The sequence below is a fragment of the Suricata suricatta genome, chromosome 8 (assembly GCF_006229205.1).
Source record: "Suricata suricatta isolate VVHF042 chromosome 8, meerkat_22Aug2017_6uvM2_HiC, whole genome shotgun sequence".
In the NCBI taxonomy this organism is placed as follows: domain Eukaryota; kingdom Metazoa; phylum Chordata; class Mammalia; order Carnivora; family Herpestidae; genus Suricata; species Suricata suricatta.
In genome coordinates this window covers 37792932-37809758 of record NC_043707.1, presented here as the reverse complement: position 1 = coordinate 37809758, position 16827 = coordinate 37792932, and the positions used below count along the sequence as shown (strand labels likewise).

Below are 16827 nucleotides of genomic sequence, written 5' to 3'. Positions count from 1 at the left end.
TAACAAAGCAAAATGCTCCCGGCCCAGAACTGCCAGAATGATCACCATCATTTCCACACAATTAAACCTTGTTCGCCCAAAAGCATCACACGTAAGTGGCCCTGTGCTCAGCCCAGACCCATGAACTCACAACGAGCCACGTAAAATTGATTACGAGCTAATTGCTCTGAGAGACGCTCAGCTTTGAAGTACCAGCCGATTAGGCGCAGGTCATTAAGAACAAGTCATGTTAAACAAACTAAATTAAAACCAAGATTTAAATGCTTAAATTGGCCACTGGCCTGAATATACCAGGAAGGGGGTTCAATCCCAAAAGGTCCGTTAGCCGAGCCAACACGCACAGCAACGGGGCAACAGCATGCCCCGGGGGGAGCGGGGTACCCCGGCACAAGCCCACGATGCCCCAGCCAGACGCCCAGCTTCCGTGGAAGGGAAAGGAAGGGAAAGACCGAAGAGGCAGAGGCGCAGGGGTGAGGGGCCACGCCCCAGACCACGTGACACCTCCCCCTGGCGTTCAGCAGGCTACTCAACACCACCCTCTCCCTCTGCCCCTCCGTCAGCAGAGCCCAGTGGCCCAGCTGGCACGGCCACCCAGTCTGTCCAGTGTCTCCCCCTCAGCCAGCCTTTCTGAATCTAAGGCCACTGGTGGCCTCACTGCACTCACACTAGATCCATAATCCTCCCCCCCCATACCCGCATACGCTTCCCGGAAGAGCACCCTTAAGCCACATCCCTTCGGTATTTCTAGGCTAACTTGGGAAACAGTGCGTTCTGTGCTCACACAGCCGCATAGGGAGTGACTGGTGACCGCTGCAGACCCCGAGTCCCACCTGTGGGTCCTTCTGTAAGTAAATAGAGAACAGAAACGCTTTGTGCGAAGGAGCCTTTGTGTGTCCACTGCCCAGGCCACGGGATGCCCCGACGATGCCCAGTTGGAGAAATGTTACTTCCAGGCACACATGGGGCATTTCTGGAGGAGAGGAGCCCCTGAACCCGAGGGCGGGGCGGAGAGGGGCGGAGGGGAGGGCGGAGGGGAGGGAGCAGGGTGGTGGGGGCCATCCAGAGGGGGGGGCACCGTCCCACCCACTGAGGGCCTGGAGGGGGGCACAGGGGGAGACAGGAGAGTAGGCTCTCTGGGACATCACCTCCTCCTACCCCCAGACAGCAGGACTCCTGGGTCCCAGGCATGCAGGCTGGGCCGGGAGAACATGGCCGGCCCCCCACCACCACAGGACTCCCAGCACTGAATGCCTCAGGCGGACCTGCACCCGCTGGGCTCCTCTGGAGAATCCAGTCTGCCGCAGTGACCGGCTACTCACCAGCTCCCTGAAACAGTACATTACTGAGCACCAGATGTTTACACAGCTCCTTGTCTTCCGAACTTCCCCGCAGAACTTTCCAGAACATAAGAATGTTTATGCTTTATCTCATCCATCGCCCCACCATACCTCTCTGTAAGAGATACACTGAATTTCTGGAGTTCTTTTTCATAATTTTTCTTTAAGATAAAGAGATTTTTATATTGGCTGACTACATGCAACTACGTTAACACTTTAGATAAATAATTAAATTGAAAAATTATGATTGTTCTGGAAATAGCCCACTTAGAGTTTTCATATTTAAACTGATTTGTAGTGCCTTATTTAAAACAGCCTCACTGTCCAGCATTTCCTGGCATGAGGTTTCTGCACCCTGGGGCAGCCCACCCAGTGAGACCCCTGTGACAGGGGAGGAGGTCAAGGACCAGAAAGTCTGGGGAAGGTCAGCAAAGGTCGGGGATCAGTCAGGAAAGGTGACCTCGAGTGCTCAGTTCTGAGTGCAAACCTAAAATTTGAAACCCAGGACTCCAACCCTGTGTGAGTGGCCCGTGGAGGGCATGCACACAAGAGCCTGTGTGTCGATGGGATGCCTCGGCCCTCAGAAGAGCAGGATCTGGGTCACTCTCCCCACCTGATGGGACCCCTCTCTCTCCCCAGTCACCTCCGACCACCCAGGCTGTCCCTGGCCCTCAGACCGGAAATGAGCTTTCCCACCCTCACACTTCTGGCTCTCAGTCCACAAAAGGCCCTCCCCAGTGGCTGTGTCCAGCAGAGACCCTCCCCCCGCCCCCCAGAAAGCACAGAACCACATGCCAGCGAGTGAGTGAGTGGGAGCGAGCCCTTGCCTCCAAGGACACAGGGCAGGCCAGCAGCAAGGCCAGGCCCCAGGCTATCCACAGAGGCTCACCCCAAACACCTCTGGCTCCTGTCTGACCCCGCCTCCTCTGGATAAAAAGAACAGTGTGGGGCCTCCCGGGGCCGTATCTGGAGGGCTCAGTCAGCAAGCATCTGACTCTTGATTTTGGCTCAGGTCATGATCTTGGCTCAGGTCTCAATCTCAGGGATTGAGCCCCCCATTGGGTTCTGCACTGACAGGGCAGATCACAGCCTGCTTGGGAAGGTCTCTCTACCTCGTTCCCTCCCCTCCCCGGCTCTCTCTCTCTCAAAATAAATAAGTAAACTTAGAAGAAAAACAACAGTCTCCAGCACTGCCACCACTCTAGGGTCCTCCAAGCCCTCCGCCTTCTGGACCCTTCCCTGGGCACCTCCCCTTTTGGGGCTGAAACTCTCCCAGGCCCGGAATTTGAGGACTTCTCAAGGGCAGGGGCCAGAGCTCCGATGTGCATCCCAGACTCCCCGCAGCACCCAGCCCAGGACAGCGCACACAGCCACGCTCAGCGGGGCGGACAACTGGAAGTCTGCACGGGGGACCCTGGACCCACATGGGCCATGCTGACCTCTCTGTGACCACACGCAAGCCCCTTCACCCACGAGCCCCATTTCCTCACCTGCACATCCGATGGACACCAGGCACACGGGGCACCTCACCTATACATCAGACAGAGCCCAGATGCACCACATGTGGCTGCTATGAGATGAGTGAGGTCATGAGTACCCAGTGCTCAGCAGGTACAGGGCACAGATGACACCAACACTGACAGACGGGAGCCGCTGGGTAAAACGAGCACCTGCAGCAGGGATACTTCCCCCAAGCTGGAATGAGTCTTTAGAAAACTGCCTTCTCTGGGTCAGGGAAAGGTCAGGAAAAACCATGGGAACCTGGAAGGACAAGGAATGAATGAGGATAGATCACATGGAGTGAATGAGTGAATGAGGCAGATAAGAAGTGAATGAGTGAATGAGGACAGATGCAGGCGGAAGACGGGAAGGAGAAGGAAGGAATGAATGAATGAATGATGAATGGTCTCCTCTCCCTCAACAGCTCAGGTCTAGCTTCCACCAAAAGGGGGCTTTGTGCCAAAGGCCAGAGGCCTGTTCTCAGGGTAGGACATGAGTGGGGGCAGAAGGAGATGCGCGGTGGCACCAAAGAGTGAACAGGCCTCGCCGCAGGCAGGTCTGAGGCCAGCACCTGGCGTGTCCCCCACAGCTGCTCCTGGAGTCAGAGCACATCTGTGTGTGCCCACGCCCAGCAATCAGCTGCCACCTGGGTCACAGCACGGAGGCCGGACCTTCGGGAGCAACGCACACGAGAGACTCAGGGCTCAGGATGGTCTGTGCTGCGTTCCGCTCCAGGTTGTCCGCTCATTCGGGGCATGCCCCCAGGGGCCCTGGCGCAGCACCTCCTGGGCCCCCCGGGGAGCCCGATCACATGCGGAAAGGAGTGCTTCCTATCCGAACACAGGAGACTGCATGCAGCAGCTCCGGGCGCCACCTCCCAGCGAGGGCCATGGCGCCCCCACCGTACCGCAAACATGGAGGATGGGAGTGGGTGATGTGTCCGCATCACGAAGTACCGACAGTGAGGCTGGAGCCCAGGGTCCTTGAGCAGGTGGAGGAAGGATGGGTCCGCAGGGGTTGGGGCTCCCTGCCCGCCAGCGAGCTCCACACAACCGAAACCTGAGCATGGCTTCCTGGACACGCCTGCCACCCTCAGGCCACCCTCAGGCCACCCCACAGCCACCTGGCAGCTGCAGAGATCCTGGCCAGCAACCCCCCATCCTGTCCCTGCTGAATCCCAGGCCGGCACACCCCCACCTCTCCCCTGCTGGATTCCCCGGCCAGCACCCCCCATCCCTCCCCTGCTAAGTCCACAGACAGCACCCCCGACCCCATCCCTGCTGAGTCCCAGGTAGACACCCCCCCACCCCGTCCCTGCTGAGTCCCAGGCAGGCATCCCCCCACCCCTCTCCTTCTGAGTCCCAGGCCAGCACACCCCTCCCCTGCAGAGCCTGGGCCAGCACCCACTGTCACCCAGAGGAAGGCCTGCTGGGATTCTCAGGCCTGTACACCCCTTCAGAGAGGCCTTCAGGACACATGGGCTAGGCCAGCCTCCCTGCCACGTGCTCAGTGAACGCACACACCTGACACAGACCCCCCCCCCCAGGAATGCGGTTTCCTAAAGGACACAGTCAGATCAGTAGGCGGAGAGAATGTTCTGCTCAGCGGGCCGGGTCGGCATGCAGGGCTGTTTGGGGAGATCAGCTGCGTTTACGTCCCTAAACCAAAATAAAATTCCTGGTGAAACAAGCCTTCGATCACTGAAAGAGAAACAATCTGGGAAGGTCCTAGAAAAGATCAGGAGTGTATTTGTTTATAGTCTTGGAGTCTGGAAGGCGTTCTGAATGAAACATCAGAAGCCATGACAGAAAGGAGGGAAAATCTGCCCTCGTAAACACTACAGCCCCCTGGCAACAGGCAACAGGCAAAGCCAGTCCGTCCAGTGGAGTACCCGTCCTTCAGCCTGAAGATGGAGGGGCGACCCCGACACCTGCTACCGTGGGGATAGCCTGGACCACGTGCTGCTGAGTGACACAGCCAGACACGGGAGGGCATGCACCGGGACCCACTCACACGAGGTCCCGGGGTCGTCAGAGTCACGGACATGGGAGGACATGCACTGGGACCCACCTACACGAGGTCCCAGGTCAGACTCACAGACACGGGAGGACACGCACTAGGACCCACTCACACGAGGCCCCTGGTCAGAGTCATGGACATGGAAGGACACGCACTGGGACCCACCCACACAAGGTCCTGGGGTCATCAGACTCACGGACATAGGAGGACATGCAGCGGGACCCACCCACATGGGGTCCTGGGGTCATCAGATTCACAGACACAAAAGGACATGCACTAGGACCCTCCCACACGAGGTCCCGGGGTCATCAGACCCACAGAGTAGATGGTGGGGCCAGGTCTGGGAGAGCAGGTGGGGGGGTCCATGTGTAATGGGACAGTCTCAGTGTGGGGAGATGGAACATTCTGGAGACGGACGGTGGGGACAGCCACACAGCAACTGTGCATGTGCTCCGTGCCCCTGAGCTGCTCACTTAGAAGTATTTGAGATGCTAATTTCTGTTACGTGTGTGTTACCAAGATAGACAATTATGGGGGAAAACAATAAAAATCTTAAACCTTCCACCTGACTGAGGACCTTCGGAGACAAACTGAAAACACCGATGAGTAACTGGGAAACGTGACGAGCTCTCCACACAGTCAAGGCCTGATCTCATCTTTTCACCAATAACTCAAGTCGATAAGAAAAAGATGTGGCGTCAACTGGAAAATCAAGGAGCAAAGGATAAACCAGGCGATTTGTGGAACTAGATGCAGAGACCAGACAACAGCAGCGCAATCCCTTAGCCCTGGAGGGTCCCCCACATGGGGACCGCATGGGCCCCTGGCACAAGGACGATGGATTCGGGGGACGGTGGAACGTGAAAGGATGAGCGAGCACCTCCCAAGCACGGGTGGAAGCCGCCGTGACCGGAGGTGCTATTTGCTGGCAGACGTGCCAGGTGGGAACCACAGCAGGCATCGCATGCAGAGCTGGGCCACTGGACAGCAGGCACCTCTCTGGACACCTTCCGGAATGTAAAGCCAGTTCCCTTTGACCCCAGGGTGCAGACACCTGACAGGAACCCAGCAGGGCTGTGGGGGCAGCGTGAGACTGTGTCCCACAGGGGGTACCACCACGGGCCTCCCTGGGTTCTCTCTGCATCTAAGAAAACGTCTTCCCACCGAGCTTGTGGCCCAGCCTGAACTCAGCATCTGGTCGGCACCTCCATGCTCTGCCCCTGCTGCTCCCTCCACTTGCCCACACCGTCCCCAGCACTCAGATGCCCTCCCCGCTCTCTTATGCCCACCCTTGATGACCTGGCTCAGGCTGCTGGTTCTGGCATGTGAGCACCCCCTGAAGTGTGGGGAGACTGGGGTCCTCTCCTCCTCTGTGACCCCACAGCATTGAGACACAGGATAGCCTCAACCTAGGGAAGATCCCGGTCGGGATGAGCTCAGAGCAGGAGGAGGGCAGGGCTGCGTGCAGGGTCCTGTCGGCCACACGGACCCAAACCACACAGTGCCTCCACCAGGGCTCACCGCATTCAGGTTTGGTCACAAGCTGTGGGACCTGGGACAAGCGACTTCGCCCTCAGCTGGAACACAGGGGACCCCAGCACTTACTCTCATGGGGCAGCGTGAGGGTCAGGACAGACCCAGGGCTCTGATGCAGAGCGCAGCATTACCTAGATGCCCTTGGCTTTCTCGCTGCGGAAACCAGGACAGGTGCAGGCCTCTGTCCCGGGAAAGCTGACACTGCCCCAGGGAACCCGTGTGACCTTCAATCAGTCACCTGCCTCCTCCGGGCCTCAACTTTCCCGCTTGACAAATGGGAGCAGGATGCTGGCCAAGCCCCCATGGAGATGGAGACACATGTGGGTGACCACAGTCCTCCAGGGCTACCTGCCCTTCCTCTGGCCTCTTCCTACAACCCCCACCCAGACCCCAGCCAGCTGCTAAATCCCTCACACCCCAGCTGCCAGGCAACTCACCCATTTTTTTTTAATGTTTTATTTATTTTTGATACAGAGAGAGACAGAGCATGAGAGGGGGAGGGACAGAGAGAGAAGGAGACACAGAACAGGAAGCAGGCTCCAGGCTCTGAGCTGTCAGCACAGAGCCTGATGTGGGGCTCGAACCCAGGAACGTGAGATCTGACCTGAGCCGAAGTCAGAGGCTTAACCGACTGAGCCACCCAGGCGCCCCGCAACTCACCCATTTTTAATGACTGTGGCTCAAGAGTGGAGCAGAGCAGGGACCCGAGGTGCCCACTGGGCCTGTAAGCCAGTGCCTGCCTCCTTCCTGGGACCACGTCACCACCCGAGGGTGGGGGGCACAGGTGCAGGGGGCCAGCTCACTGCCAGGGGGTGTCTTGCAGAGCAGCCCTCAGGGACTTGATTCTGAGCAACAGGCGATCCCCCCTTCTCTGGGCCTCCATGTCCTCACCCATATAATGGGTACTGGAAGCAGCTCAAGTCTACCATCCACGGGCCTTGTCGGGGGGTACTGGCAGGAGAGCCAGTCAGGGGGAGACTGGGGAACAGGTGCATCTGCAACAGCCTGGGACGGCACGTGGCCGGATGCTAGAAGGGCTGATGTGCTGCGGCCCCAAACCACCAAGATCACGGGAGGACGGATAGATGTCTACCGCTGAGGACAGAGCCCACCGTCCTCCTCCCAAGCCCAGGACAGATGGCTGGGCCCTAACTGCTCTGCGCTCTGGACACCAGCCTGGGCCACTCTTCCTGACAAAGCTCTGCACAGACCCCAACCTGGGCCTTGTTCTCCAGAACCACATGACCTCCCATCAGCTGGACTAATTCTGGGCATGAGGGAAAGAAATCTTCTTTCCTGAGGTGGTAGGGGGTTGCTGAGCTGGGTGGTCCCATCACGTGGAGGCAGGTGGGCCCAGGGCAGCCCTGTCCTGGCTTCTCCAAGTCCCAGCTGGGGGTTCCAGCAGCCTGCTTCACCACTCCGTGTGGCATCAGGGTCCCCTGCAACGGAGCCAGCCAGCGCTGCGCTAATGAGACGGTGCCCATGAGGCCTGGGGTCCAGCAACCAGGTCAGAGCAGGACCCGGGACATAGGCTCCAGAGCCCCAGATTGCAGCCTCCCCCGGAATGCACGTTCCTGGGTCCCAAGACTCGTTAGCCTCAAGGTCTCCTCTGCCCAGAGCTGGACACTTTATGCAAGATGGAAACCAAATTCGTTGCATGTTCAAGCCATTAAACTCCTCCTGAGATGAGGCCCTGCATTTTTCAAAAGGCTAATTTTGTCTTTTTATGTTGCCTGATAGAGAAGCAGCAGGCCCTGCAGCCAGAGCCAGGCCAGGCGGGAGAGGGGGAGACAAGGGGCCGGGGCAGAGGCCATCCCTCAGGCTGCATGTGACTTCAGCAGAGTGTGTTTTTCTCATCACCTGGGAGCCCGAGCCAGTCTGTGGAAAAACAGAGCACAGAGATGCGCGGGCGGGAGGCAGAGACACCGTGGCAGATAACAGGAGACAGCCCTCAGGCCTGCTGCATTGCTCCAGCCAGAGGCCCATGTTAATTAGAGCTGCAGAGAGCAGGGCCAGCCAGGAAGCCTGCCCCTGGGTGAGGTGCCCTCGCCCGCCCCAGCCGAGGGCCCAAAGCACCACGCACATATGGTGCCTCCTCATTACCACGCCCCCCAGGGGCACGGTGATGCCCTCCAGGAATCCTAAGCAGAGCAGGCTGGAAGGGACCCAACTGAACCCAGGGGCTCCTGCTTCCCTCCCACAGGCCTAGGATGCACCCTTGGGGCCAGGCCACAGTTCAGGGCCCTTTCCAGAGCTCCGGAGCACCCTGCAGGCTGCCTTCTGAGGCCATTTGTGTCCCTGAGCAAAGGTTAAGTGCCCCCAGAATCCCCAGGAAGGGCAAAGGATCTGACTTTGCTCACAGTACCTGACACCCAGCAAGGAGTCTGCTCCTGCTCCCTGCCCCCAGGACCCTCCGCTGGAGTAACTCAATTCCACAGAGGGGCTGTGGAGGGGCCTGAAAACACCTGTTCTGGCCCTCCTTTGAAGCCCTCCTCTGTACACTGAAGTTAGGGATGAGCTGGCCTCCCACAGTCCTTCTGCTGCATCCCGACACCCAGAGCAGCCAGCCTACCTACTTCAGGCCCAGGATGGCACAGAGAACGACCTTGTAGAGTGGCCTCAGACTAAGGACTAGGAGGGAGTGAAGCCTGGCCATGGGGTTCATGTGGGTGTCTGGGCCAGCGTCAGAGCGGCAAGGCTGTATCCAGGGAGAAGCCCACTGATGTAGCCCACCTCCACACAGCCAAAGGGCTGCCAGAACGAGGATGACAATGATTACTATGATGGGGAGGGGCAAGGGGAAGAGAATGGTGGTGATGGTGATGGTGATGATGGTGATGACAGTAATGATGGTGGTGGTGATGGTGGTAATGGTGGTAATTATGGTGATGATGGTAGTGGTGATGGTGGTAGTGGTGGTGATGACAGGGATGATGATGATGATGGTCATGATGTTGGCGATGAAGATAATGATGATGACTGTGATTGTGATGATAATGATGGAGATGATAGTGATGATGGTGGTGGTAGTGGTGGTGATGGTGGTGATGGTGCTGGTGATGATGGTGGTGGTAGTGGTGATGGTGATGATGATGGTGGTGGTGATGATGGTGATGGTGCTGGTGATGATGGTGATGGTAGTGGTGATGGTGATGATGGTGATTGTGATGATGATGGTGGTGGTGGTGATGGTGGTGGTAGTGGTGGTGATGGTGGTGATGGTGCTGGTGATGATGGTGGTGGTAGTGGTGATGGTGATGATGGTGATTGTGATGATGATGGTGGTGGTGGTGATGGTGGTGGTAGTGGTGGTGATGGTGGTGGTGGTGCTGGTGGTGATGGTGGTGGTAGTGGTGATGGTGATGATGGTGATTGTGATGATGATGGTGGTGGTGGTGATGGTGGTGGTGGTGGTGGTGATAATGGTCATGATGGTGATGATGGTGGAAATGATGGTGATGATGGTGGGGATGAAATTGATGATGGTGGTGGTGGTGATGCTGGTGATGATGGTGAAGGTGGTGGTATTGGTGGTGGTGGTGGTAATGGTGGTGATGGTCATGATGGTGGTGGTGATGGTGGGGATGATGGTGATGGTGGTGGTGATGGTGGGGATGATGGTGATGATTACAGGGATGATGAGAACGGGGATAATGATACACCAGATGATGACACACCCATGGACATTACTACAATCCATCTTCACTGCAACCCTCGAAGGAGTTTTGTTACTCTCTTTGACACTTGAGGAAACACTGTCCCAAACAATGTTACTGCAAAATTTAAAGACACGATTCAACTGTCTCCTTCCAAAAAACATTTCAACATATGTTTAATTCTGCAGCGTGAATGTGTGAGTGTGCCTTGTTTGTATGTGCATGTATGAGTGTGATCATGTGCATGCATGTGTTATATCTATGTATGTGTGCATGTGTGATTATGTCTGTGTGTGTACATGCATGTGTGTGCACGTGTGTGGGGGGGTTGGGGTGTGCATGTGTCTCTGGCCTGCCACTGTGTTCAGGAGGCTCCTGATCCTCCCTCTCACTCCCCAGACCCCGCATTGCCAGTTCACCCCTGGATGAATTCCCCCAGCGACCACGTCTGGATCGCCCACCCTCCACATCCCCTCCTCCTGCAGGTCCATATGACCTGCCATGAGAGGAGTGAGGGAGGCAGAGCATGGCCTTGGAGCCCTGGCTCTGCTGTGACAAGTGTGTGGCCTTGGGCAAAAGATACCCCCTCTTTATGCACAGAGGGGCTCTGAAATGTCAGCAGGGGCCCAGAGAGAGCCTTCAAGGGACGCTCTCTCCTAGGAGACAGGCACCTTGGGGGATGCAGCCTTCCCCCCATAGCTATGTTGTATCACCTTCTTTTCAAGGAAAGACTTTGAACAAAATGCTTGCCTCTTCACAGGCAGAAGCATCTGCACACAAACCAAAGGAAAGACACTGCCATTAACGGACAAGCAGCCCATGACCATATCTGAGCTGGGGGGGGGGGCGGCTTTCAGCACAAAGCTGTGCCCCCTCAGTGGGCTCAGTCCAGGGGAACCATGAGGGAGGCAGCCTCTGAGTCGAGACGTGTGGAGTGCTCTGTGAACCCGGAAAGGACGGGCCCCAAACCGCAGCCCATGCTGCTGAGCCCAGCTTTTCCTGAACTGGAAAAAGCGAAGTGTTTGGATGCCAAGCAGGTGAGGATATCAAGTTAAAGGTCAAGAGAGGAGTCTCCGCTCCCCGGAAGCCCATTTCCTGAACCATCAGCCTGTCCCTTTAGAGGCGAGGCCAGAAAAAGGAGCCCCTGAGGGCTTCAATATGGAAAAGTGAGTTTTCCTAAGGGCAAAACAAAGATCTGAACCACAGACACACACACACACACACACACACACACACGACAGCAACTCTCTTCCTAAGCCAGCCTCGCAGAGACGAGTTTTCAGTCCAACCATCTGCTTCCTGTGCTTCTGTCCACCTGGCTCCTGGGTCCGGAAAAGTCCGAGGTGGTGGGAGTTGCCAGTCTGGAAAGTTAGGGCCAAGGTCACAGGACCCCCACACAGACACTTCCTGGACACACAGGGCCCGAAATATCACTTAGATCAGCATGCTCTCAGGCCACCCTGGCCCCCAACCAGCCAACGCCTGGGAGCTGGGAAGGGGCCACCAAAGGGTGTGAGGGGTGTGGCTCAAACACTGTTCTCCCCAAGGGGTGCCTGGCTCCACAGCAGGGCTCAGGGCACTGTGGGGCCAGAGGGAAGCTGCCTACACAGGGAGGGGTCCACTTCTGGGTTTGCATCCGAACGACCTGTGTCCATGGGAGCATTTTGCCCCATGGGAGCATTTTGCCCAATGGCCGAAAGTCGGGAGCAGCCCCAGCAAGCACCAGCCGAGATAAACATGGGGTGTTCCCCCCGCCCCGGCCATGGGGAGACTCCCCTCCCTCAGACAGGAAGGAGGAGCTAAAGCTACAGCACAGTGAGGGCGGGAGCCAGACACAGAAGGACGGACACCGTGTGACTGTTCTGGGGTTTATCTGTGAACGAGCACTTCAGGGGAAGCTGGCTGGGGGCCTCGACCTCCTGGGAGGCCAGTCAGTCTCCCCGTGGCCATGTCAGGGCCCTGGTGTGTACGGTCAGGATCCCTGGGAGGGGAGGACCCGTGGTCCCTAGACAGCCCGGAGAATCCGGCCACGCACCACGTGCTGCTCTGTGCCCCATGCCACCAGCACAGCATGGTATCCGGGGCACAGCGGGCACTCAGCAGGACCATGCCACCACGACCAAACATTCCACCCAGCCTCACCCATCCCAAGGACTGTCACCCTGCCCCACACGGTTTGCGGCTCTCCGGACGATCGTCACAGAGAAGTCTCCAAACTTGTGGGTGTCCGCGTCCCCTTGACGGATGCTTCCTCTGGGAGCCCGGGACACAGTCCGCAATCCCGCCCTGACCTCTGTGGAGCCGTATACATAAACTCGGGGAGTCTTCCATCGGTTCAGTGTTCTCACAATCAATTTTATCAGGTCAAGGACCAGATGCCAGACGACAACCGGGTGCCCCTGATCAGATAAAGTCGATTTCGGCAGCAGCTAGGGCGCACTCACTCGGTTACCTCTGGCCACCCTCACACAGCCCCTGGATGCCACATGCACAGCCCGGCCGATCGCTGCCTGGCCACGGCATGCCAAGAGCCCAGACCACAAGCAGGCAGCAAGCTGGGCTGCCCTGCAGCTGGGAATACACAAGAAGATGTTCCCCTGGGTTACTGTCACCACCACTGCCCTAAGACTAACCCCTCCCCCACACACACTGAGTCCAGGAGCTCAACGCAGATCAGACCGGGAGAACAAGGCCCAGAGAACAAAACTAACCTGCCACGTGAGCCAGCTCAAATCACGGCGCCCCAGAACTCCCTCCCCACACTCGGGTCACAACGGGGTGACCACAGGGCCAGCACCCGGAGCGGACGGGTGCACACTCCAGGCCAACTCCGGCACCGAGGTCTGTCCTGCTCCACCTGGGAAGCTAGCAGTGTGCCCAGTGACTCGTCTACCCAGAGGGGCACCTCCTCTCCCAAGCTGGCACCAAAGTGCCAGGACCCCGATGGACCTAGGCACAGTCCATCCCTTCCCTGAGGACTGAAACCGGGTGAAGATTGGACCTTGGTCTGTGTGGCCACTGTGGGGAGCATCTGACCTCCTGCCTGAGGGTGCAGTCTGTCCACAGAGACCAGCCAGGGTCCTGGGGCCATCTCCAGACAGCTCACATTTCCCCCTGGACCCCTGGCCCCTTTTCAATTTCAACCCATGTGAACGCACCACCCAGTCGGAAGCCAGACTTAAATTTGGACTTAGTTTTTGGTGTTTACATTCAAGTTAATAAAGTTACAACAGTGAGTCATCTGGTCCCACCTGGTAACCGAGGACACGCCCGCCAAGTGGATACCTCCATTATGACCGCTGAGAACAAGGGGGCCATCTCCCAATTCTGGGGGCCAGGAGCCCAGACTCAGCAGCAGGAGGTGGAAATGAAGGTGCAGCAAGGCCGAGTGCCCTCAGAGGCTCCAGGGAAGGACCCTTCAGCCATCCTCAGGCTGCTTTGCTCATCTCGGCCTCTGTGGTCACAGGGTTTCTCCTCTTCTAAGCAACCCCCTCCCCCGTGTTGCCCTCTTGCAAGGACACAATGCCAGCCACGCTCCACCTGGGAGACTCTGGAAGCGCCGAGCCGTGGGCAGCCTTGCCGGGAGACAGGCCTGTGCAGTGTTGCCAAAAATCCTGGAAACGCCCCATCACCTGCGAGCACCCCACGCCCCACCTCTCTGGCCCAGCTTCTCTGGGGCACCCATCCTGCCTAAACACTCTTCTTCCTGCGCACCGGGCACTGTAGCATCCAAGAACCACAAGCCTCCCGCTGACCTTGCCCCGTGTGGTGCAGCACCCTACAGAGGGTAATCCTGGATGCTCAGGAAGGAGGGCCTGCAAGGTCCCCGAATGAGGCTGCGAGGGGACTTTCTCTCCTTACTTTGTGGGTTTGCATGTCGTTCCAATTCTGTGTAGGACTGCCGTCCGAATGCTGAGTTATCTAATCAAGAAACTAATTCACCAAAAATGAAAGACAGAGAAAGAAACCACTACACACCCTTTCATCCACGCCATGGAACCTGAAGGAAGAAACAGGCATGGCGGGAGAGTGAGGAAGTTCCGCCTCCCCAGAAATCGATACAATGAGGCCCGAGAAAGCCTCTCCTGACAAAGAGGGACACCTACGACCGCATAAGTGTGACAAACCTGCAGAACGTGATCCCATTTTGTGACAACATGGAATTGGAGGGCACACGCCCATAAATCCTCAAGGATCACCCCAAAACGTTCACAGCGATCTCCAGGAGTCCGGTTTTCCCAACTATTTATTTGTAGGATCTCAATTCACAAGCACAGTACCCGAGCCCCTCGCAGCCCCCGGGTGCCGGTCCCTGGAGAGACCCCAACCTACACCTACTCCTGAGGCCCTTCAGGACCATGTGACTGACATCACCACCAGGTCAGTCACCTTCCTGGACCCTGAGCCCTGCCTGCCAGCCCTGTCTCCCCGCTGGGCAGTGAGCTCAGCCCAACAAGAAGATCTCACACGTAAAAGGTGTTGGAAGACTAGGCCCTCAGTGGTCAGAGCAAAGGAGACCCACGGTGTCTATGGATGACAAAGTCACACGGATCCGCAGATCCTAACTTGGTCTCAAGGACAGCCAGGTGCACAGCGTGTTACTTCTGGAAGCTGCCCATGCTCCAAGAGCACAAGCTTCCAAAACCTGCAGCACGTGTGTGCCCTGCGGCCAGCGTCCCTGGGTTCACGGCAGGCGACCAGCAAAGCCGCTGGAGGGGTGTCCATCACAGCCCTGCCCCTCCCCAGGTCCTACCTTCTCTCATTGTCATCCAGGTGAGCGAACAGCACGTTCTTGGAGATGGCCTTGGCCAGTGCGGTCATGGTCTTATAGTCCTTGGGGATGACCTGCAGGAGAAAGCAGTGAAGTCAGACTTGTGGGCACCCCCTCTTCCAGGGTCAGAGCTCGGGGCCCAGCCCCTCCCAGCCCCTGCGAGGTTCCAAGGAACTGTGATGCAGCTGGACACAGAGCTGTCTGACCTTCAGCATGTTACCAGGATCACAGTGTGACATGTATGTCACCTTCACTGTAACAAACAAAATGAGAAAGGGAAGACTAGAAGGCACAGTGACCTGAGAGGTGACTTAAGAACTGTGGAGGACCCGGGGCCTTGGTGGACAGCCCTACAGGCCTTAGGGACCCCTAGATGAGGCTACAACACCACCAGTCCCTTAAATTATCATTTCCTCTGTTGATTTATCTCAGTGGCTTTAAGATAATAAAATACTTGTGTAAATATTTGAAAACTGAAAATAAAAAGACAACTTGAGCCACATTTGGAGCCACATCCTCCAAGGTAGTGATGGGGGATCTTGTAAGGGGGGGGCTCAGGACCCTGCCAATAACTGGGCATGGTGATGGGGGCCTTGTAAGTGGGGGCTCAGGCCCCTGTGAATAACTGGGTGTGATGATGGGGGCCTTGGAGGGGGCTGCTCAGGACCCTGCAGATAACGGGCATAGGGAGGCGTCTGCTGCAGCAGGCCTGCCTGGTCGGAGCTCCTAGTAAGCAGGTGCCCAACAAATCAGGCACCAACCAAACAGCGAAAAGCACCTGCACCTCAAATTATGAGCATCTCAAATGCCGATATTTCTCCCTCAAAATAAAAGACCCCGGTGGGAGGGCTATTTGGGCTATAACAGCCCTCGGAGCTCAGCTCCCAGAACCCTCTGCAGGGCTGGGGTGCAGCATCGGGCCCCTTGTATGTGCACGTTACGTTTAATACCATGGTCTTTGCCCGGGGACCTTTGAGAGATGGGGCTTAAGCCCCTAAAGATTTATTCTTTAAAAATAAGCCTTTTATTTTAGAACAGTTTAGATTCACAGAAACTTTGATAGCGGCAGTGCCCACGCCCCACAGCCCCTTTGCCCCACCGCCTGCACCTGATACTGCTCGGGAAAAGTTAGAGCCCAGAAGCAGCCACACTGCACGGCAGCAACATGCCCTCAGTGTCACCTGAGTGGTGTGCCCTGACCCTGGTCACATTCAGCGACAGTGCCCTCAGCCACCCCCCCACCCCCCACTCCAGACAGATGCTCAGGACTCCCTTGGTTTGATGACTGGGCGGGTCTGAGGGGTGCTGGTCAGTTACTCAACAAAATGTCCATCAACCTGGGTTTGTCTGGGACCTTCTTGAGGTTGTAGGGGTTCTGGGCTAAGGAAGGAAGACCATGGAAGTGAAGGGCCCTGGAGGGTTTTAAATGATGCTTGCAGTGCTTTCTAATCCTTGACTGTAAAAATGTTAAGTGCTGGGGTCAGCATGTAACAGGGCCAGGGTCTCAGTGTGCGGGACAAATGTTCTAGAGGCAGATGGTGGGGATGGGGATGGCGGCTGCTCAGCTGAGTGAATGTGCTTGGTGTCCCCAACCTGCTCACTGAAGAGTGGCTCCCTGGACCCAACTGTCCCCCATAACCGTGTGCTAAAGCCCAGATGCCAGTGTGTGATGTCCGGAAGTGGCCCTGATGGGACCCACGCCCTCCTGGGAAGAGACCCTGGAGCCCACTCTCCCTTCTCCTTGCCCCCCAAGGACCCGGAAGCCTGCACAGCTCCCGCCAGGAACCAGCCAGCACCTGCTCCCAGACATCAGGCCTCCAGACAGTGAGAGAACGTGGGCGCCCCCACCACCAGACTCATAAGACAGGAAACTATGTTATGTATATTTTACCTGATAAGATTTCTTAAAAGGTGCAAAACTAAAAATACCAAGAAAAACAAAAGTAAAACTGAGGCTAGAAACACACAAGAAAAAAAGACAAATCTACGTCTAAGGGTGGGCAGGGGC

The 16827-nt window shown here is 57.0% G+C and overlaps 1 protein-coding gene across 1 annotated transcript in view; it reads right to left on the bottom strand.

Moving 5' to 3' along the window:
- The window catches only part of PRKAR1B (protein kinase cAMP-dependent type I regulatory subunit beta), an 89851-nt gene that overhangs the window by 56324 nt on the left and 16700 nt on the right, over window positions 1-16827 (bottom strand). Inside the window, exon 3 of the mRNA XM_029945768.1 lies at window positions 14802-14904. Coding sequence (XP_029801628.1) covers window positions 14802-14904 — 103 coding nt within the window. The remainder of the gene's footprint in view (window positions 1-14801; window positions 14905-16827) is intronic.